This window comes from Lepisma saccharinum, chromosome 5, assembly GCF_977018435.1.
Source record: "Lepisma saccharinum chromosome 5, izLepSacc3.1, whole genome shotgun sequence".
Classification (NCBI taxonomy): Eukaryota; Metazoa; Arthropoda; class Insecta; order Zygentoma; family Lepismatidae; genus Lepisma; species Lepisma saccharinum.
In genome coordinates, this window is record NC_139233.1 from 74,588,327 (window position 1) to 74,612,710 (window position 24,384).

The 24,384-nt window shown below is 34.8% G+C and overlaps 1 protein-coding gene across 4 annotated transcripts in view; it reads left to right on the forward strand.

Annotated features, from left to right (window-relative positions):
- The window catches only part of LOC145987886 (myosin-VIIa), a 281,435-nt gene that overhangs the window by 176,590 nt on the left and 80,461 nt on the right, over nt 1-24,384 (forward strand). For all 4 annotated transcript variants that reach the window (XM_083122676.1, XM_083122677.1, XM_083122675.1 and 1 more), the window contains 9 exons: nt 4,780-4,926; nt 5,703-5,887; nt 9,183-9,304; nt 11,536-11,792; nt 14,066-14,231; nt 15,977-16,107; nt 18,212-18,396; nt 19,653-19,863; nt 20,817-20,952. In XM_083122676.1, coding sequence (XP_082978802.1) covers nt 4,780-4,926; nt 5,703-5,887; nt 9,183-9,304; nt 11,536-11,792; nt 14,066-14,231; nt 15,977-16,107; nt 18,212-18,396; nt 19,653-19,863; nt 20,817-20,952 — 1,540 coding nt within the window. The remainder of the gene's footprint in view (nt 1-4,779; nt 4,927-5,702; nt 5,888-9,182; nt 9,305-11,535; nt 11,793-14,065; nt 14,232-15,976; nt 16,108-18,211; nt 18,397-19,652; nt 19,864-20,816; nt 20,953-24,384) is intronic.

Consider the following 24,384-nt stretch of genomic DNA (forward strand, 5'->3'; position numbering starts at 1 on the left):
ACAACGACCAACGAGTACAGTTCACTTATGTCAAAGCGCATAGCAATCTTAATCCTTATCAAGACCTAGTGGATCTTTATGCCAAAACAGCTGTGGACGTTCCTTCCCTCTCTCCTATCCGACTTGCCTATACTGATCTTTTACCTCGTGTCAAAAAAAAAATTAATTCCCAGTGGGAAAATTGGGCTCATGCCGCAGTGGCAAAAACCACTACTTATAAATGGTTCAACGATAAACTCCTTATTCGACCCTGGTTTCATCACCTAAAAATGCCTCGTGAAGTGATCACTTGTATCCTACGCCTTAGAACGGGACACGTGACCACAAACGATCATCTGGCAAGAATTCACCAAACTCCCTCTCCCAATTGTACCTGTGGAGAACATAAACAAACCCCCACCCATTTATTTTTTCAATGCCCGCTATGGAATACACAACGTCAGGCACTCTTTCACAGACTCCTTTGAAAAAAGGTTCCATTTCCTCTCTCCTTGCCCTCTTTACTTTCATCACCTTCCCCCTCTATTATGTGGATTCTCTATGGATTTGCTCGACAGTGTGAACTTCGCTTTTGATATCATGCCTCATCATTGCAGTGTTATAGTGACAGTGAAGTGAAGTGGAACAAAATATTGTGCTGTTTATACTAGTGCGCGAATTTCCAGCCCTCAATGTTTTCAGACCGTTGCCCAAGACTGCTACCATACAAGCGGTGAGGGGCATGAAGAAGAAGAAGAAGATGGAACAAGGATAAGGACAGATATAGCAATATGGGATGGTGATATATTTCTACAATAATTGTTGCTTTTAAAGCATTAAACTTGGCAATGTTATAATAACTTGGATGTTTAAGTTATATAGAAGCCTTTTATGACTTGAATGAACTTTGATCATGATATAATCTGATAAAGATTCGAAAGTTGTGAAATGACACTGATATGTATAAAAGATGCCATGTTGATTTTGAAGCAGTGAATAGGTATCTGTTTTCATCTTCCTTAACAGGCAGGCTTGTAAATGTTACAGTTCCTCAAATGAGTGCTTGGAGGAAGGTTGCATAGAGTGACACTTATATGTTCTACGTTTGGATGTGGTTTGGTCAGATGATGAATTTTGAAAACTGAAGCTCAGAATTGTGGATACAAAGACTTGCTTTATCCTGGAAGGAGATAACAAAGATATATTTTCTTCTTATGTATAGCATTGATATGTTATAAATGCTCTTGTAATTTTTGTTGTTTCTAGTTTTTTTTATCAATTTAATAATTTTAAAGGTATTTATTATTGTTTGAACATAAGCACTATTCATCAGTATATGTAAATTTAAATTTCCTTTTCAATATAGCACCATAGCTACCTATTGTGCTGATACTGAGTTTGAATTATACTGACTAACATGGTTAAACCACGAACTACTATTTTGGTCAGTGCTATTCTTTTAAGATGTAAAGCAGAACCTAATTTCCTGAAATGACAGACATGATAGATCTTGTGTTTATATATTTACTTTGGATGCAATAATAATAATAATCAGTGTTTTTTCTGGCGATACGGATGCCATACTCTTTATAGGTGGGAAATAAACTTAAAACATTTTATTGTAACAAAAGAAATGCGATTTGTGTGTATGCCTACATGGATGCCCGAAGATTTATAAACATACCACAGTATTTAGAGAAGAACAACAACAAACTGACATGAAGAGTACTGAAATCTTCCTTCCCAGAAAAAGAAGCATGGATAATAATAATAACAACAATAAATACCATTGTTATTTTCATATGCATTTATTATTATTAGTAGTAGAAGGATTACTCCTCCTCCTTCTCGTGTCTTATTAATTTGTGGTTCATATTCAGCCTGTTGACTGAAACCACTTTACGCACTGTTTGGTACCCCTGGTGTCGTATCACAAAGTGCTTACCACTGCTCACCACACAAACGTCAAACTGACCCTAGAAATGTTACTCCACCACGGGGGCTGGCATTAGTAAAAATAGGAAATATCACACACATAAAACAGCATCAGAGATCGGTTAGTTCGTATGACCTTTCCAGCCTGATCATTACCAGTGCATAGTTAGAGATCGGTTAGTTCATTGAACTCTCCAGCCTAACTATTGCCTATTTTGGTACTGTTTATGAAAACACATGACCATAGGCATGCATACCCCAAAACAGTTAGTGGTGCTACCAAGGACGTATTTAGGGGGAGTCTCCCAATGGCGCAGTGGTAGCGTCGTCGCTTTGTAATGAAGGGGCCCGGGTTCGATACCCAGTAGAGGCACAAGTGGTTTGGATTCCACTTTAAACTGTAGGTCCAGTCCCGATTAGCCTTACTGTGCATAAAGTGGAATCAAAACCCCAAATCAATCAATCATTTAAGGGGAGTCTGGACCCCCACCCCCTTAAAGACTTATCAAGTACTAAAATTAAGTAATGAAAAATAGATTCGTTTATCCTTTTTTGTATAATTTCCTCAACTTATTGGAAGACAAGGATTATATTGGGATCATACGGCTTTGAAGAACAGGAAGGATGTATTTTGGGTCCGGACCCCCCTTCCCCACCCGAAAGACTCATTAAGTATGAAAATTAAATGAAAAATACTAGTTTAGCATTTGTTGCTTAATTTCCTCTGAACTTATTGGAAGACAAGGATTATATTTGGATCATAAGGCTTTGAAGAACAGGAAGGACGGACGTATTTTAGTGGTCTGGATTCCCCCTCCACACCCGAAAGACTTATTAAATATAAGAATTAAATAATGTAAATATACTCATTTAGCATTTGTTGCATAATTTCATCTGAACTTATTGAAAGACAAGGATGATATTGGCAGCATACGGCTTTGAAGGACAGGAAGGACATATTTCCAGGGGTCTGGACTCCCCGAAAGACTGACCAAGTGCTAAAATTAAGTAATGAAAATATTAACATTTGTTGCATAATCTATGGTTATAAATTTCCTCTGAACATTTTAGAAGGCAAGGATTATATTGGCATCATACGGCTTTAAATGACATTACAAAGAAGATTTATGTACACTACTACTCAAAATAATATGCCTAAAATATGAATCAGAAACTTACTTTTTCCAACTACATGTAACATCATATTTGTTATTCGATAAATATTAAATTATTCATCTATTTGACAATAATTTCATTCCCAGGGCACTTGCTTTTATGTAAATTATTCCGATCTTAACTACAGGTAAGCTATGTAATGAATATGCACTGTTATATTATACAGTCTTTTTACCTAATCATGTAATAATAATATAATATTAATTTATCTATTGTAATTAGTATTAATTTGATTTTATTTAATTATTTTAAATTAAACATTATATTATTACTACTATTCCTGACTGAGACACTTGGTTTGGACTCCCCCCCCCAAACATATTTCTAGATAGGTGCCTGGCTGCTACCTAATTTATATGTCAACAAATAAAATAGTGATTATGAAAAGACTTTGTATGCTTGGTCAGTACAACATTATTGCAAGCATATTCCCTCCATGTTAGATAATATTTCAAGAACATAATAATTTAATAATAATAATAACACTAATATTAATAGGTAAAGCTATTCCTTGTTTTGCACCATTCTATGAAATCACATAGGGGATATGGAGGGTATCTCATTTTGGGCATCTCGTCATACTGGAGGTGATGTGATGAGCACCATTCTCTGGCTACATTTACTCTCCAGATTGTGAACAGCCACCTATGCAGGAACACAAGTGGGAAAATTCCCACCAGAGATTACTCTGGGTATCATGCATGGCAGAAAGATGTGCTTTCATGTTTTTCTCAATTCACATTCTTTTTATATCTCTTTTTCAATGTTTCACATTATTTTTCCATTTAATTTCTTAAGTCAAACTTCCATGCCTTACCCAAGATTCAAAACTGCAACCTCTGGTGACTCAGTGTGCCACAATTATCACTCTGGCACTAAGGTCGACATCAAGATCACTGCAACTACCAGTAAGAACCATAAATGTTCACTGCCTGGATGGTCAAACATGCCACTGCAGATTTGGGAATAAAGTCCTGGCCTGGGCATATGTGAGTGTCCATTTCCTCACTGATCCTCATCATTGTGATTACCCAAGTGACATAAAATAAGAATACACAAAATACACTTTGATATCAAGATATCAATCAAACAGTAAACAATGAACTGTACAAATAATTGCTAATGCCTTGTGCACACTGGCACGCATGTCCATTGGATGGAACCCAATTCAATAATTCCATAATTTGAGGGCGACAACATTACCAGTATACCATCAAGGTTGCCCTATGATAGTTAAAGAACAGTATTTTTATTCTGCAGAAGGTAATGAAGGTAATGAGGATTGGGCAGACAATGTTAACATTTCCCCACTGAAAATCAAGATCAAGCCACTTTTATTGCAATATACTACTCTCCAAACCTTTTTTGATGTTTTGTTATTATGTGGGCTATTCAATAAATGAGGTAGCAAAACTCTCATGTATACAGACAAGTTTTGATACCTTATTTTTTTCAACAGTCTCTGTATTTGTACTATTGAGACAAAGATTAGGGGTGCAGTGTTGCAAATAAACACCCTGAGTATGGGTTTATTTTTTAAAAAAATGCTATCAGGAAGCTACCCTACTATATAAGTTAAGTGTGTTTGTAATGATTATCATCCAGTTCTGTAATCTTGGTGCCAAATTACACAGAATTCAGCAGATTTCATGCTGTGCAAATATAAAAATGTTTCCTTTCGATTTTCAGGAACAATGGCTAACACCAGAGCGACGCATCAAAGCTATGCACCCAACCTCGGTGCAAGGGGTGGAGGATATGATTTCCCTAGGTGACCTTCATGAGGCTGGAATTCTTCGGAATCTTCTTATTCGTTACAATGAGAATCTTATTTATGTAAGTTTTAAGTTTTATGAAAATATTTTTTGATGTATGAACATTCATATTCATGAATTTGCTTTTGAAAATGTTTATTTTGCTATTTTCCCCCCATATGTACAACCAAGTTAATATAGATATGTGAGAAATTAGTGCCCTAGTCCTCATCAATGTGATTAGTTTGATGCAGGGCTCGAAATGGACCTGAACTTCTCTTGGAGTAACATAACATGAGAAACGTATTACTTTTTCACTACTTGCATAAGTAAAATGTTACCAAAATTACATGGGAAATATTCAACTGATATATTATTTGACACCCCTGCTCAGATAAAATGGCACGTCCTGTAATCTTGAGTGAGCCACTTTGCTTGAACAGAGTTGTACAATGATAAATTTAATGAGTTTATACTACTAAGTAATGTTAAGAATAAAATATTTTAGAATGAGAGAAACAACATCGTTTAGTTTAGAATAATAGTACTAATAAGTTTTGTATTATTATTATGGTACCTTCATATGTTGCTTCCAAGGAAATGGAAAGAAAACTACTATAATGCTGATTTCATGGTGTTATTCTTCATTAAATTGTTGATTAATAAGGGATTTTTTAATTAAATTGTCAAGAACTATTGTAAAATATAAATTGCAAAAAGAGTTAAGAGGGGTCGTTTTTGATCCTTCTTGCTGTAATTAAAACACAATGCTATTGGACAGTTAACTATGAAGTTGGCTATGTTGCTTTTGTGCTTTTAATCCGGTTTGTATTAATGCCATGTAATTTTACATTGCAGACATATACTGGTTCTATTTTGGTAGCTGTAAATCCATACCAAATACTGCCAATTTACACAGCTGAACAGATAAAACTCTATAAAGACAGAAAAATAGGAGAGTTGCCACCACACATATTTGCAATTGGAGACAACAGTTACACTCACATGAAACGTTATGGAAGTGACCAATGTATCGTTATAAGGTATTGTATCTTATATTTTCTAACAATAAATTTGTTTTCAAAATTGCATTTTATAAGAAAATGTACTACGTATAATATTTCCAATTTAGTTTTCATCGTGATCACATTATTCAGGGTGTATACCAGTCTGGAAATCCTGTAAAGTCATGGAAATGTCTGGGAAATTTACTGTGTTTCTGGAAAAATCATCATTTTTATAGTAATGCACTAGAAGTGGATTTGGGAAAAGGACAAGTAAAACATTTTTTAAATTTGTTGTGGACAAACTATAATTCAGTTTGATATATTAAGTATTACTGGTAATTACAGTAGAAATTGCATATTAAATACTCTATGAAAAGGGATCATATTTTGAACTATTTTCAAGTAGAAATCTACTGGAGTAAGTGGTTATTGGTATTTACCACTTTTTGTTGCAAATTTTGGGTTCTTTGATATTATAATTAATACATATGTTATTAAATTTTAATATAATTATGTATTAATTATGCTATAATTGTTAGATTGTCTGGACTTTCATTTTTAAAAAAAAATTGTTTGTGTGGCCAGTGTTATGTAAAAGCTTGCCACTAATGCCCCTATCCAACAGTCAATTTTTGTTCAGTTTCTCTTCTTATTTTTACTTTTAGCATGTGAAGTTAATATTATAAAAACTTGATTAAGTGGGATTTTAAGTATTGTGTTTAGTTAAAATATATTTACCTTCCTACATACATGTTTAAATACAGGAATTGCCCTAATTATTTGGTCTGTAAAACTTGGAAAAGTCAGGGAATTTTGCTTTTACAAATTTGTAGACACCCTGTTACTGTTTTGCTCCTGTTATTGCAGCTTTGAGTGGAAATAATTGACACTAGTGCATATAGATATATACATTGATATTCTGATTAGAGAAGATTTAAGATTTATGACTGTATGGCAAGGCCTGATGCAGAATGACTCTTCACTTCCAGTACTTGTTTTTACATAAACTAACCTACATATGTTTGGTCTCTAGTGTTTTACTGGTAAGAGATAATAAATAAAACTCTATAAATAAAACATCCCTGTAAAGACTGAACTTTCAGACCAAAATAACAAGCAACTAGTGACATTTGTCACATGGAAACAAACCTACAGAAATGAGTGCAACATCTCTTACCAAAGTAACATGACAAGCTCCACATGTCGCTTGCATGTCTCTCAGACTGGGCCGTCATCTCAATAGCATGCACTGTTTTTCGTGCATGCACAGGGAATGCTTTTTTACAGACTTGCGAGGCCTGTGCCACTTGTCATTTGTAACATTGCTGAGTGGCTTATCATTACGTGATTCAGGATCAGCAGTTTGAAGCTCTTTGCTGCTGTCCAGTCAGGAAATATTAATGGAATGTCTATGTCATTTATTGCCGAGTTGGATTTATTGAGGAGGAGAAGCAGGAAATGGGGGAGGGGGTTAGGAAGAAGGACAGGTGAATAACTGGAGATGGTGATGTGGAAAAGAGGGATTCAATCGAGAGTCGTTGGTGAAGCAGGAATGGGTGATTATCTTTGCAGTTCCGAGGAGATTCAGGTCTATCACCGAGATGGGTAAGAATCCTTACTTTCATATCCAAATATGTGCCGGGTCCAACCATTACGATATAAAATGCATTTGAGTGTGCGAGTTCTTTAAAGTCCTTTTAGAGTTATGTTTTCACCTCTCGCAGCTGAGGCTATTGAGGCTCACCATTATTTATTATTAATGTGTAAATAGGATCGAGCTTACACACCCCAGGAAATCGATCCCCTTACCAAGAGTATGTCACCCAAGGAGGTGAGCCAATCTCTATAGTTCACAGATAACTGAAGGTGCGATACGTGGATGGAGGTGCGGTTTCTTTTCATTTCAGTAGGAAAGGAAATGAAAAGAGTTGAAACGTGGTTTAGGCATTGGATTTCATTTATTTCTTCGTGAAATAAAATGAAACCAAAAGTAAATTATAGCCATTATAAGGCAAACTTATGGAATTTTCATTTTTCATTTGTATAAGCACAGAAGAAAATGGAAATGAGAAATTCTCGATACAAATTAAAGCTAGGAAAATTTCTATGTAAATTTTTCAATGCATAAATCAGTTTTAATTTGCAATTAAATTCAATCCTTTTTAATGCATACATTGACATTCGGTGTTTGCCTTGGAAAGGAAGAGGAACATTGAGAGGACGGGGCTGATCAACTATTTTAGGACGAGAGAGGTAATTAATTCCCTTTCTCTAATTATGTGCCTGCCGGTTCAGTCTTAAAGATCATAAAACCCAATTTGTGTGTGTCACCATTCATTTCATGAATATCGATAGTTTACTACATGTTCAGGTACCTCTCCAGAGAGGAGGAGGGAGCTTAAGCCAAGGGAGTAGCGATGAGCAAACGCCATCCAGATTTGTTCCCTGCACCGTAGAAGCAGTGTTATACATGGTACAAACCCAACTCTGCTTGCACTAAAGGCAATAATGGTAATTAGTCTGCTATGTGGAAGCTCCTAGTAAGTAGGATAAAATAAACTCAATTGTCAATATTTTTATAGTATTTTTGAGTTTGTTAAATGTACTTATTAGGTCTTCATTTACCTTCTGCTTGTTGATAAGTAATATCTGGCATGCAGCCCGTAAGTCTTATTTTCAACTATGTTCAGTCCAAAATGAGTATTGAGTTTGTTTGAATATTACAGAGAATGAGATAAACTAAATATACACTGAAATGTTCTAGCTACAAATGGAGTCATGTCACCATCCTTCCCTTTCAAAATTCCTGGTCGCTACATTGAATATACCTAGGCATAATCATAAACTGGAATAAGACATGTGATAATCACAACATAAAGAACTGCTGTCATCCAACACTGTATCTGAAACCCAACCAACCAAACATGGTCGTTTTGCAAAAATCTAAATTTTGCACCCCAGGCGACCATTTGAAAAATCACCATATATATGAAATGTACAAGTTCAACTCCTCCATGTAAAGGAAACAAATATATTTCAGAAAGGCATTTAGAGGTGAAATGGAAGTATGGTGTAGATTTTAAAGATAAAGGTAAATATAGTATCAAAATATATGGGGGTGGGAAAATTGGGGGGGGGGGGGTGCTGTTGTGTGTGTAAATAAAGCATTGGCTCTTATCTTTGTTAGCAGCAATAGGGTCTGATGTGCTGTTTAAAAAGCTGCTTGACAGACCTTGCCCCTCAAAGGGTTGTTGTGCCCACATGTTTGGATTTAGTTTTAGTCATTTCAATAATTAAACCATATTTTGACTAATAATTTTCTATTTCTTAGCGGAGAAAGTGGAGCTGGAAAGACCGAGAGCACAAAACTGATTCTTCAGTATTTGGCTGCAATTAGTGGAAAACACTCGTGGATTGAGCAACAGATTTTAGAAGCTAATCCCATCCTAGAAGGTTTGTGTGCTCTCTTTCTCTGTCCCAACCTTGTCTTATGCTAAGGGCTGCAAATATCACTATTCACTACATTTTTGGTGTAGTTCTGAGAATTTGATATCCTGTTTACACTACAGTGTTCTTTAGATTATTTCAAAAGGTGAAAGCATTTTTCTACTACAGTTAATCGCTTCATAATGTAAAATAAAATCTTGAACGTGAATTTTGCAGTAGATTTTCCAACACAATGTTCAAGTCTGGATTATCCCTTTGAATTACTCAAAGTCTCAGAAGGAAATCGGAGTTTGTCTGTTTAACAATGTTGGATAAGAATGTTCGATTCTCTCCCTCTCTCCCTCTCTCTCCTTTTTTATTGAACAAACTTTGTAATATGTCATGTGTGTTAGAAGCTTAAGATTAAGAATATACCTATTAGGCTGAACATTTTTATTTCGTGCAGTAAGTGTCCTTTCCTAATAAAAAGTGAGGTTCATTCATTGTAATAAGATTGAAATGACATTTTATATACCAAATTTTAAAAATCAGTTCAGTCTTATGCCAAAATTGTGTGTTTTATTTACTATGTATTTTAATCTATTACAAATATATGCACAACAGGTTGTGGGATCCATGCATCGATTCTTCCAAATCCTCTTTAAGTTTCAAGACATGTTGTTATCCAGAATATATGTCTTAGTACATATAATTATAATTGTACGTATTTCAGGCCTAGATAATGATATCAGTTTCTGGTCTTGTGTATTTTGGAATGTCTATGACCAGATGACGCCAGTTATAGGATGTGGCATTGTTCTCTGTCTGTGCAGACACATCACTTTGATGACAGTCCATGTTTTGTGAGAGCCACGCTCACATGCATACCAACTGCTTAACAATTTTTTTTTCACAAATATTTTATTTCTGTGTTCACTGAATTTGTGTTGTATCACTGTTTTCTATTTTGATTCTTCGGTAATTATTTTATTTGACAATCCACTTATTACTGTCATTATTTCTGGCTAAATAAACTTTCAAACCTGATTTTCGTTACGAACGAACAATGGCAGTTCCAAGCATTGCATGCTGAACAGAGTGATGACAAAAAGAGAAGACATGGGCAGGGTGTTTGATTCTCAGGGCACAGATGATAATGTTCTTGAGGAGTTATTGAGAAGCGAAAATGACAGCAACACTGATCAAACTCCTTGTGAAGATGTGTCTTTTTACATGTTCTTTTCCCTCAATATATTGGACGGGATGATTTGATTTGATTTGCTTTATTTTACTTCGCTTTTTGTGCCATTTTTGGCTAATTTGCGAAGATGGGAATGAGGAATGATATGATGAAATTGATGAATGGACACTCGGAAACATCCATGCCCAGCCAGGATTCGAACCTGGGACCCCTAGCATCGTAGCATGATGTGCTAACCACTCCGCCACAGGGGCCAGCTTGGGCGAGATGATACTATGAAGTAGAATGTACATCTCTCTCATCAACACGTAATATAAAGTATTGAATTTATTACTAATGTTGTGCAAATTTGTTAACATCAAAAGTAAATTCCAAATAAAATTATAAAAATTGTTGTGTTTTCCGTGATAAATTGTCTCTCACATTAGGAAATCAGTAATATTGCAATGAAGGAATCTCATTTTGTTATTATGTAATAAATAAGATATATTTTCACATGTAGTGATATATGTTAGGCAATATATTTTTACATGTAAGTGATATATGTTAGGCAATATATACTGTATTTATAAACTATTTTTAATGTGATAATTGTAAAACGATATTCGAAAAAATGCCAAAAGAACATGAAATTCATATGTGAGCATCACGCTCGCACGTATACCAACCTCTGAAACACATATACCAACGGAGTGTTAATAACCCTACTAATATTTCTTTAGTATAAAATTACATTGCCTTTACAAGGTAAAAATGAATTCATATGTATGGATTAAGGGTGCAAATATGTCATTCAGTTTCCCATTATAAATTATGCCAGTATGTTGTCACTTATTAGTATCAGCATAGAACATGCAATGCCAGTGGCTCTATTTTCACTTGTGGCTGAGACATAAATGTATATATGTTTCAGTTATTTCATCAGTGATTGTTAGAATTAATGTACAGAATCAGAAAAGCTACACAAAGTAACCAAAATGGAATTAAAAGTTATTGGTGTTGTTAATTTTATTTCAGCCTCATTGTGGTATTCATATATATATTTTTCTTTTGACAGCATTTGGAAATGCCAAAACCATTAGAAATGACAACTCGTCGAGGTTTGGCAAGTACATAGACATCCACTTCAACAAGCAGGGGGTGATAGAGGGAGCCAAGATAGAGCAGTACCTCCTGGAAAAATCCCGCATTGTCTCCCAAAGCACAGACGAAAGGAATTACCATATATTCTACTGCATGCTAGCTGGTCTAGGCAGAGATGAAAAACAGAAACTTGACTTGGGGGATGCTTCCCAGTACAGATATCTTACAGGGGTAAGTGAACTCTAAAAAAATTAACTCTCTGGCATTCCTAAACTTGAAGAATTAATTCCTCAGCAACGTAAGACTTCCATCTGTTCCTACACTGAGCCAGTTTCCTTCACATCCATCTTAATATTGTAGAAATGGGACAGATTAATCAACACACTATAGGTATGGGCTGATATACATATGGCTGTATCAGTATATTTACATACCTGATATATTTATAAATTGCTTGTAATTTAGTACAAATTCTTCCAGTTTGTTATTAGCATTTTGAATGTAGTCATGTATCATTCATGTGCCTATGTTCTGTAACTTGTTTATTTTTCAAAGGCCAAAAACCCATTGCAATTATCTGGTTACTTATATCAAGGAAGTTAATGAACTATTCATGTTCTTCAAGAACATTTACAATTTTATACACGATTGGCAGAATATTGGTATCGGTATGTTTCATATTTGTATTTTGTTGATATCAGCAAAAATTTATATTTATTCATCCTTATAATATTGTTATTTCATATTTGTCTTGGCCTTCCTAAAGGTCTCCTATCACCGGGTTTCCCAGCAGGGAATCACGTAAAATCTTCTTTCCTCTTCTGCCAGCCTCCATGTCAGAGTGGTTATCACAGTGCACTCGATGCCAGGTCCTGGATTCCAATCCCTGCCTGGACATGGGTGTTCTTTGTAAGAGTCCCTTCATCAATTTCATCATATCATCACTCATCCTCATCTTTGTGATTAGCCAAAAGTGGCAGAAATGCGAAACAAAATAAACCAAATCAATAAACAATCAATCTTTTCTCTCCCAATGTATTCCACATGGTACACCCACTGAAGTCTTCCCGATTCAATTAATCAAAAGGATATCAGAAGATGAATTTAGGCTATGCAGTTTAGGATTATGTAACCTTGTCCACTTGATTGTACACAAGTAGAAAACTATATACTTTCTCTCAATGCTTATTTTGGTTTCAATCAAAACATTTCTCCCGTATTTGAAATTTACAGCTTCTGTAATCATTACCAAAAAAAAAAAGAAGTAAAGTGCTCCCCTGTGCATAGCACCATGCCATGAAGGTGTATAGGGGGTGTGGGGGTAACGCCCCACACTTTCTTGATCCGGTCGTGAGTGGGGGTGATGTCATCAGCATCATGCCCCTGACCACCTTTACCCCCCAGGGTTTCCCCCAGGTATACCCCAAGTCCTCTAAGTATCACCAGTTCGGCATCTTTGACATAACCCCAGAGGAAGCCGACCGGAACCGTTTCTGGTTTCGAGCCACCACCTGTTTTTCGGCAAAGCGCTGTTGTCACTTTTACCTGCAGTGTTTAGACATCCATTCATTCACTGCGACGTTTTACTCCCACGATCTTTATATTGTATTAAAAAAATTGCACAGTACAATAACACAACCTAGCAAAGATAAAGAATCACAACCTCGTGTTCAAAAATCTCTAAAGAAACTGAATTAGCAACATCTCATTTAGTCCACGTGGAGTTGACGAGAGCTGTCATTTCTTGGACGGACGCTATTGGTGGAAAAGGTTTCAGGGGAGGATTTACTGGACTCCACGTGGACCTGATATATGGTTGTAAGGGGGAAAACTGATCTTTCGGAACTTTCTTTGAAGTAAAGTGAGGTTTCTTTGGGGACGAGCACTATATGCTGGGTGGGTGCTGGGACCGCTTCCAACGTTAGAAAAGTTCCCAGATTTGAACCGGCTGGGGATCGAACCCTGGACCTTTAGCATGGTAGTCAGATGCATTACCGACTGAGCCACCGCGACCACTTGTAATCATTACATAGTTTTAGTAAACAAACAAATATGTAGCAGAGCTTATGCGAGTTTGAATTTAGTTTAGTGCACTTGTGTGATTGTGTGTTGACATCATATTTTGCCATATTTTCACATATGATTTTCACATATGGATATGCTACCGATTAACTGAATGTGAAGACGTAATTCATATACCATGCTTTTGTGAAGTAAATATTTAAGGTAGAAACCATTGCTGTCACTTGACTTATTGTACATTATTAACTAAGGAAGTGAATGAACTATACAGTATTTCTCTCTTCATGCCATTTAATATCAGATTGTTGTACATTATCTGTTAATCTTTAAGAGTAAATTTCATATTAGTATTTTATTGGTTGTGATTAAAATCCCAATCAGTCCATCCCTGTAAATAGTAAAAACAGTTATTAATAAATCAAAAAAAATATATATAGTGAGCTTATTGATTTTGTTGACTCTTCTTTTTACTTCCTCTACAGGGTGGGAGTGTAACATGTGAAGGACGTGATGATTCAGCGGAATTTGCTGATATTCGGTCAGCAATGAAGGTTCTTATGTTTTCCGATCTTGAGATATGGGAAATTCTCAAGTTGCTTGCAGCATTATTACACATGGGAAATATTAAATACAAAGCAGCTGTGATAGGTAAGAGCTCAACTATTTTTAATGCAAGGTCCTTTTTATATTGAATTTTAGTTAACATATAAGAATATATTGTATAAATCACTTCCCTTTGTCATTGTAAGAGAAATTAGATATTTTTCTCCTTTTTATGCTTTTGGTTGAAAGATATATGTATTGTGAAAAATAGTAAACAGTATACAGGATTCCAATATAGAAAGATAATACTAATGATGGGACTTGATGCACTTACTATGCATCATTCTACGGAATGCCACTTGTGAGTCCTGAACCTCAAAGGGAGCTTTCAAACCAAAGTTGCAAGCAACGAGTGACAAAGTACACATAGCAACAAGTAACATGCATGGGAGTTTTTCACTGAATGAACAAGTGACAAGCAACGTGGCACCCTCCAGTGTGTAAAAAAGTATTTACTGTACATGTGCAACCACCGGTCCAATTGAAATTACACAGAAGTGACAAGCAATATGTGCAACTTGTCGTTTCACTTTGGTATGAAAGATTGCATTGATTTCTGAAGGTTAATTTCCAATTGACAAGTGTTAGCATGTCATTTGTGTTTTGTCACCTATCACTTTTTACTTTGAAAGCTCCAAAAAGACTGTTGTGCCACAGAGTTTAGTTTTTTTGTAAACAATATACATTAACTTTTATATGATTGTATACAATCCATATATTTTCAAATATGTGTACAATGAGGTTTTGAATAATTGTTATTTGTTATGAATTAGCACTTTAATTTATTAGTCATTTAAGTTAACTATGTACAAATTGACCTCTGACATACCAGTAAGTAAGGACTGAGCCGATAACGATGTGGTCGATACCAGTGGTATCTGTATCAGAAGGTATCAGTTAGAATTTACTTACTGATACCAGCCGATACTTTCCTGACATTTTGATCTTTCACGGGATCTGCAAAAAGTGCCGCGAGACACTTTCGCGGAGTCTAATTATCCTGAAAATTATGCAAAATTCGAAGTTTATTTTTATTTTGCACCAGTTTTGAATGAAAAAATATTTTTTTTATAACATAACATGTAATTTTATATTCTGGTGTAATTCTTCAATATTTTAAAGCAAACTCTTGATAAATTGATTTATATAATTTGAGTGGAATACTTACACTCAAAAATGTAAATTAATATTTTGAACAACTCTTTAATTATTACAATTTTCAAGTATTGGAATTGGTGGGAATCTGTGAGAGTATTGACATCGGTATCGGTTTATGTTGGTATCAGCTCAGCCCTAGACACAAGTGCAGGACATTTTCATGTACAGTGCATTTTATTTAGTGCCATTTATTTGTACTGTTAAGTTAACTGTGATAATAATGAAGTGTTTAAAATATACAAGAAAACCTAAATAAGCATCTTTGGGCTCTATTAGAGGTACACATTAACTGGTTGTGGTTGATGAGACCCATAGCCAGCAGCATATTATGAATCCATATGGATTCCTTAACTTTTTCATTGAGTCCATACGGATGCACTGATTTGTGTAATAACAATATACAGTTTAAATAATCATTTTATATCTCAGATAAAAATAAAAATATACATAATAAGAAATTAAATACTTTGGGCTTCTAATTATAATGAACTTCAGTACTTAAACATAGCAGTAAAAAACAGTGTTAAATTTGACACAAGTTTTCATCGGTTTTCAGATTGTCTAATTTTCATTGTGACTATTTTTTCAGGTAAGCGAGTACACATTTCATTAACATCCTTGTATATTTTCAGATAATTTAGATGCGACGGAGATTCCAGACCATTCTAATGTTCAAAGAGTAGCAAATTTACTAGGTGTTCCAAAACAGGCCTTGATTGATGCACTAACAAGCAAAACAATCTTTGCTCACGGAGAGACAGTTGTAAGTGTGCATTTCTTTTACTATGTATTTGAGGTGTAAGGGACGACCTTCTCAGAAGGCATTCAAACTGTCTTCCATGTAGTACACTCTTTGGAACTGTATTCATGCAGGCTAACGAGGTTTTGCAGCCTAGATCTACAGCCAGAAAAATCAGAAAAGCATCTTGTCCTTCTGTTTAGCACATATCCCCTTTTTATCAAAGAAATAGTAATTTTAATTGTTCGATGTTCATTGTTCATTTTTATTGTTCTTAATAAAAGTTAATCTTCTTAAGATTCATTATAGTCAAAGCATTTGTTATTTTAACTTGTTTCAAATTAACTTTTGCTGTTATCAAGAAGCTTATTTGTATTTTTGGAATTCTTATTTAGCATCAATCTTCTGTCACTTTTGGCCAATCACGATGATGAGGATTAATGACAATTAGATGAAATTGATGAAGGGGCACAGGACTCAAACCAGAAACTGATGGAACTGAGATCATGAGTCCAGTGCAACTATTTGTAAATAGCTAAAAATGAGGATAAATTATTTGTATCTTTTCTGTTTCTTTTTTTTGTTGCTGTGCATTATGATGTTGAACTTCATGCATTCAAAATTATGAATTACATTTGTTGAACTGAAAACTCATGTTTTGTGTGCAAATCTTTGATGTTATAATGTAGAAACCATGTAATTATCGAAATGGAATTATGCATATTGTGACTGGCTAACTGCAAGTTAGTGGTTTTGCATTTATCCACCGTGCACACTTGAAAAAGTAGCAACTCCTGTGGAGGCCAGTTCTGCTCACAGTCAACACCTTTGGCCACAGAGGCGACATCAGGAGCTTACCTTTCTGTATTGGGTGAATGGTGTCAGTAGCCTCCATACTGATGCACTGTAAAAAAAGGTAAAAAAAAAAAGGTAAAGTGCTCCCCTGTGCATAGCATCACGCCATGAAGGCGTATAGGGGGTGTGGGGGTAACGCCCCACACTTTCTTGATCCGGTCGTGAGTGGGGGTGATGTGATCAGCATCACGCCCCTGACCGCCTTTACCCCTCAGGGTTTCCCCCAGGTACCCATGTTATTCGACGCTGGGTGGGCGCCGGGGCCGCTTTCACCGTTAGAAAAGTTCCCGGATTTGAACCGGGGATCGAACCCGGGACCTTTAGCATGGTAGTCAGACGCGTTACCGACTGAGCCACCGCAGCCAAAGTTACTGATGCACTGTAACTTTTATAATCAGAACGGATTGGTATGCTATTAGGTATGAATCAGTGGTGTATTCTGAAAATTTTACCTGGTTTACTGCAACAATTCATATCGTATTTATTATATATTAATTAGATATAATATAAATAAAACACCAGTGCAGGCAGGCATGCGAGTAAAACAAAAATAGAAGTCTGACAACTTCAAAATTTTCTGGCAATTTCTCTATATCAGTGGTTTCCAATGTGTGCACCGTGGTGCTCTGGGACACTGTGGCTGGCTTACAGGGGCACTGCAAAATGTTCCAATATTTTTACTGAAATGATATGTGTGTTCCAAATATGTACTTATTCAGTACTTTTTACATTTAAAATGTTTCTGAATTTGAAATGTGTGTTTATTTTTTAACTTAAGAAAAGCAACCGAAATATACTAACTGAGCATTGCAAGTGTTCGATAGGTCTACATTCTGACTTGAGCAACATGGAAAAATCTTGAAACACTAAGCGTGCTGTGAAACGAAAAATTTTGGGAACCCCTGCTATATATGAAAAAAGTTGGTTTATCAGCACCAGTGGTAAACCAGGCAAAATGGAGAATATGCCATTGGTTTGAGTTATATGTTACAGCAGGATCTTTGCAGTGTTTACTAAAGTTATCAAAGTATATCTATGGACAAGACATATAGCAAAAAATGACAGTTGAATTTTCATCCAGTTGATTCAGTATCATTTTCTGTACTCTTCTCCAAATATGCTTCACTGGCTAAAATATCAGGAATGTTTCATTTAGTATTGCATTCTGTTGTTGAGTGTTAATGGTACAGTATCATGTGCCAACTAACTGTGCAAAGCATGTGCAATGTGTAGATCAGTAGTGTAACCTGTATATGTTCTCTTCTGTGCATAGGTATCAACGCTCTCTAGAGAGCAGTCAGTGGACGTAAGAGATGCTTTCGTAAAAGGAATCTATGGAAGATTGTTCATATTGATAGTCAACAAAATAAACAATGCCATCTACAAACCGAAGGCAACAGCAAGAAGTGCTATTGGTGTTCTAGATATTTTTGGGTTTGAAAACTTCCATACAAATAGGTAAGGCACATTGCTCTGTGTTAATGCTGCTGTATTTTTGAACAAAGTTTTATAACAAAACTTCAACGGAATTGAATTGCATGTATCATCTTATTATATTCCATAATATATCTTGGAATCCTTTTGTGAATATGTACAGTTATACTAAGAAGAGAAAGGTCACAGACACCTCACAAAAAAGTCTGTCATTTGTTTTCTCCTCTTGTGGTCACCATGGATGAGAATGTTCCCTTTGCATGTTAAATATTACATCTCTGCTTTTACTGTGTTGTTTTCCCCTTCACAATGATAAAAAAAAACATCATTAAAAACATTCAGAGATGAAGACGATGTATCAAACGATGCAGAATATTTTGACAATACAGGGGCAGGATTACATGGCAAGCATGTAATCACTCATGTTCACTTCACTTGCTTAGGGTTGAAAATTTGACAACAGCACGAGAGAGTTTTTCTCTTCTTGGCAGAGCAGTACATGTTTAGAAAATTTTGAACCTAGAGCAATCAATAATAATCACAACGGTGTTGTAATTAGAACTCTAGCTTGACCTAATATGAACTGTTGACATACTATACATTATTTGGTTTCATTCATATCACTAAACAAACTGAGAAACATTCATTTTATACATTTATGATAGGTTTATGGTTAAGAATGAACTTATATTTCAGAAAATTTACTATTCAGAAAAAAATTGTAAAATTCTGTTTTCAAGGGACCAAGAAGGTAATGAGTTGAATGCAGGAGAATATAACATCCAGAAATGTAAGATTGTATTTTTCACTGCATGCAAATCTAACATTTTTTTTTTTATGTGCATACAGTGGAACCTCGATTTTACATTTTTCAGAGGACCAAGCCTGAAGAAACTTAAAATGCGGGAAAATATAGAATCTAGGAAGATTTTATAACATTTTGCTATGTTGAGATCATGAAGATTAAATGTATAATGCGGAACACTGTACTCTCTGGAAACCTAAAATAGAGTTTCCACTGTATATAGTAGAATTATTGTTTATGGCAATTCCAGTGGAACCTGAATTTCATCACACATTCAATCTTCATTGTCACAATAGAACCAAAAGTTCAAAAAGTGTCCCAAGATTTTCCAATTGCCTGCATTTAAATTTTTTCATTTTGGTCCTCTGAAAAACATAAACATTCCATTGTATTTTAATTTACACAACTAACTTAGAAACATTGTTTTTGCAAATTAAGTGATTGTTAACTTTTTATTATTATATTTTTATTGCAGTTTTGAACAATTTTGCATAAATTATGCAAATGAAAATCTCCAGCAGTTTTTTGTCCAGCATATCTTCAAGCTTGAACAGGAAGAGTATAACTTGGAAGGAATAAATTGGCAACATATAGAGTTCGTGGACAACCAGGATGCTCTTGATTTGATAGCAATTAAACAATTGAACATCATGGCCCTCATTGATGAAGAATCAAAATTTCCAAAGGTAATGAAATTGCATGTAGCGTTGTAGTGTGAAAAATATGATAAGAACTTCTGATGATAGACGAAACTTGCCACATTAAAGTTTCATGAAGTTATTCCAAAACGATGTTCAAAAGGAAGTCGATAGGGGACTAAAGTATTATTTATGAACCTTAGTATGGACCCATTCTGTAAATATAATTACACCTTTATTATATGTGCAGTAGAAACATATTTTAAAAATTTTACGGTATTCTAACAAAATATATTACTTTATAGTAGTTAGTGATGGGGCATATTAATTGATTAATCAACACATAATTTGTATCATATATTGTACAAAATATATACATAGAATATTGATGTATCAGTTTATTAGTAAAATTACTAATAATTTTTAGGCATTTGTATAAATAACCTTAACTTAGAGCAAAAATTAAGTTCAAGGCTGTTTATAGCAAAATTAGTAGGTAAAGTGCTTCCCTGAACAGTGCAAGGGGGGGGGGGTGAAGGTAAGGGCTCCACACATTCATGATCTTGTCCAGTATGGAGGTGATGTGGTTAGCACCATGCTCTGGCCACCTTTACCCCCAGGTACCCATTGTAACATTGTAATCAAGTGGTCCAAGGTGTGATCCCTAGTGGAGAGACATTGCACGGTGGTTGGAATGCCACATTATATGGTGGGTCCAGTCTCAATTAACTTAACTGAAAATGAAGTGCACTTAAAATAAATAAAGTTTTGAAAATATCTTTTGCCACACATGTTGGCAAAATCAAAATAAAATTTCATGTTTTACATAACTTACAGGATAATTAAGACTTCTTGAAAGTTTCACATGTAAGTTTTACAAATGCTGGAAAAAATATTGGCTGATATCATTAATCACCATTATGTAAATGTAATGTAATCATAAGACATGATATAATTATAGACATATTTAATTATTGTCTTTTTCTTCCGCCAATTTGTAGGGAACTGATCAGACCATGTTGGCTAAATTACACAAAACCCATGGCAGCCATAGAAATTACTTGAAGCCGAAATCTGATATTAACACGTCATTTGGTTTGAACCACTTTGCAGGAGTTGTGTTCTATGATACACGAGGTAAGCATTATGCATTATGTACCTTTTTTTTTTACTTTATATCACAACTGAGGGTCAACAGAATTTACATTCTTGACCCAAATGAATTTAAGAACTAGGATAACAAGAGCCCTTAACTATTTTGTTTTAATATTAAAACAGATTGTTGTGGTAAGAGGTTAACGACCTTCTCACATGAGAGGGAGGGTACATATCAACTTTTTTTTTTATCTGTCACTTGCTCCTTTCATTGAAGATTTGTCATCTAGAGTGTTACTGAATTTTAGATGTCAAAGGGAGAGTTTTGACATTGCCCTTTGTCCATATGTCGACTGTTAATAATTTATTGTTATTTCGAGATGTTGTTGGAAGGGGGCGGCCGCCACTTAATTTTCTGTTAATTAATGACTTATTGTGAGTTCTAGGCATCTAAAGGGAGTAGTCACTCCCTATACCTTTCTTTACATCTGTCTGTGGTTTAGTTTATTTTAGGGATGGGACCGATTAATCGGTACTCTATCGGTATTGGCCGATATAGGCATATCGGTGTATCGGTTTATCGGTAAAATGACCGATTATTTTACCGATCTGATATATCGATTATTATCTGATAATTTAGTGCAAAATTCTGCCATTCTGTTGTAATTTTTATGGATAATATGCATGCCCTACTTTCTAAAAAAGTAAATGTCTAAATATGCAATTTATCTTGCACTGCAGCACCTTGAAACACACATTTATTAAAGAGGTCAGTGAATCTTTCAGGTTCTTCAAGGGCCATTTCTAATTTTATATCGGATCGGTAGAATATCGGTTATCGGTATCGGTAAATTTTATATCGGTACTTTATCGGTATCAGCCAAAATTTCATATCGACCCATCCCTAGTTTATTTGTATCCAAGGACTACTGTGTGTGAACAAATAACAGTACATGGTAATATAGGACATGTCAATACATTACAATACAATACTACATTAATAGAATAGATCTATTAATCTATACAATCTATTACACATACTAATACAAAATACATTACTGAAAATTTCAAAAATTGTGCCTTACTTGGGTATTATATAAAAGTCACAAAAAAAGCATAACATGAGAAGATATAAAACAGTACAGCCTATTACTAGGTGACACTAATTATCCAGGTTCCTTTGACATTTCAATTTACAAGAAGAATATATGATTATACTATGTTATATAGAGTTATATACATTTTGTCTTATGTAAGAGTCACTTCCATGTATTCAGCTATAGAATAAAAAACATGTTTCAGAAGCATGGATATGAATATGATCAATTTTGTTCTTCTTCTCACATCTTGTGGTAGTTTATTATAGAGATCAATTTTACAAAAGTTAAGGTGCCAGTCTTTCATATGAAGTTTGTCTTTATTTCTTGTGTTTAAGCCATGTATTTCCTCATTTGTGGCAAAGTTGGAAATGTTTTGCTTTACATAAATTAAGCATTCAGGGAAGAGTTAGTTTTAACACATTAAATTTATGGAAAAGTTTCTACATGAAAAAGTTTTCTTTACTTCATGTATGATACATTGTAGTGTCCTTTGTTCAAAAATGAAAACAAAACTTGAACAAACATCTCTTGTTTATTGTTAATGTTTAGATATTTGTGAGCATGTTAACATAAAAATTTGTTAGGAAGATGGTTTAGCATATCCTAGTGATTACTGAATGGCTTAGCCAAATTGTTAGTACTGTTGCCTTTGATGTGACTGTCCTGGGTTTGATTCCCAGTGGTAGTTCTTAAAATTTTGTTTTTACCCAGAATCATGAGGACAGTTTCTATTTGAAAACAAGAGTAATGGATTCCAGCCTTGAAAGCCAGTATTGGTGAGACTCAAATGCACTGATCAACATGAAACATGCTAGGTACACTTGGCCCTTCAAGGGTGGTTGTACCATGGAGAATAGATTTTTTTAGTGATTTCTGAGAATATATTTTTTTAGTGATTTCTGAAATCTCTTTCTTTAGTTTAGTTTTGCTTTTCCTTCTTGTACTTTATTCGTGTATTTTTGTGTGAAACAACCATCTTCCTGAATGGTTAAAAACTACAGTAATGCCTTCTGCAGGCTGTTCTCTTGCATACATATTATTTATTGTGTTTTATATGTGATTGGGAGCTTCAGGTGATGCAAGGTAAAACCAAGTGAGTGTACTTAAACATGGCATTTTACCATTTGATCTATATTATTCTGGCAATCTTGTGCAGTTATGGAATACATGTAGAATTCTCTTAGAGAAAGATGTGGCTTAAATATATCTGTTCACCATTGTCATTGAAACACAGATAGGATGTTGCAAAAATTCCACTTGTAGTTTATTATTACTAGCGTGTGGATTTATAGGCACTAAAAACCTCTCAAATAGGCAGGCAAATAGGCACCAAAAATGATTCAAATAGACACTTAAATAGGTGCTATAAAATAAGAAAAAGCACTAAAATAGGCACTTAAAAAGGCACCCAAAATAAAAAGACATTAAAATAGGCATTTTCTACTTGCAATGCACATGCATACTGTATTAGCATTCCAAAAGTGTGCTAACCATTCACAATTTCAGGGAATCGCCAGTTAAAGTAATTCTCGCAAAAATAACTCGTGCTAATGATTGTTACGTAATAATTCTCAAGTGATCAAAAAAGGATTTGCACCATTTTTTTAAAAAAAATATATATTTTAAAGGATGTTCAAATTAAAATTTCTCCAAAGAAATGAATCTCTACTAATTGCGCAAATTGCACACATATGCTTCACAAACAATTGACAATAGTTTGAATCAAATCCTCATTTGCAGGAAAGCTAGGATTACACAACCTGATTAATTTATTTATTTGAATGTATTTTACGTGCATTTCTTGCACGAGTAGATGAGCTGTTTATCTGTGTATGCGCATAAAATTTTAGAATAAATAATATCATTTGACTTAGTGTCAGTGCTCGAAGTGAGTGGGCATGCAAGCGGATGGCATCCTTGCAACTAACCCCAAAACTCGCTGCTTAGTGTAATAAAGTTTTTCATATCACCTAGCATTGTTGATTGATTTGCTTCATTTTACTTTACTTTTTGTGCCACTTTGGCTAATTTGTGAAGATGGGGATGAGTGATGATATAATGAAATTGATGAATGGACATTCACAAACATCCATGCCCAGGCTGGGATTCAAACCCAGGACCCCTCACGTCGTGTCATGACTAACCACTCTGTCACAGGAATCGGCAACTTAGCATTGTTATATTCACAATTGAGGTAATGTAAGATGAAGGCTCGTCACAGTGTGCATTTTTCATGATATATCCTTGTACCCGAATAACATGTGAGGTACAGAAGTATTAAAACATTTTCAAAGGAGTGGGAAATTATACGTGAGCAGCTCAGAGTTTTGAACAATTCCATTACATAAAACTGTACATATGTAGTACCTACTGT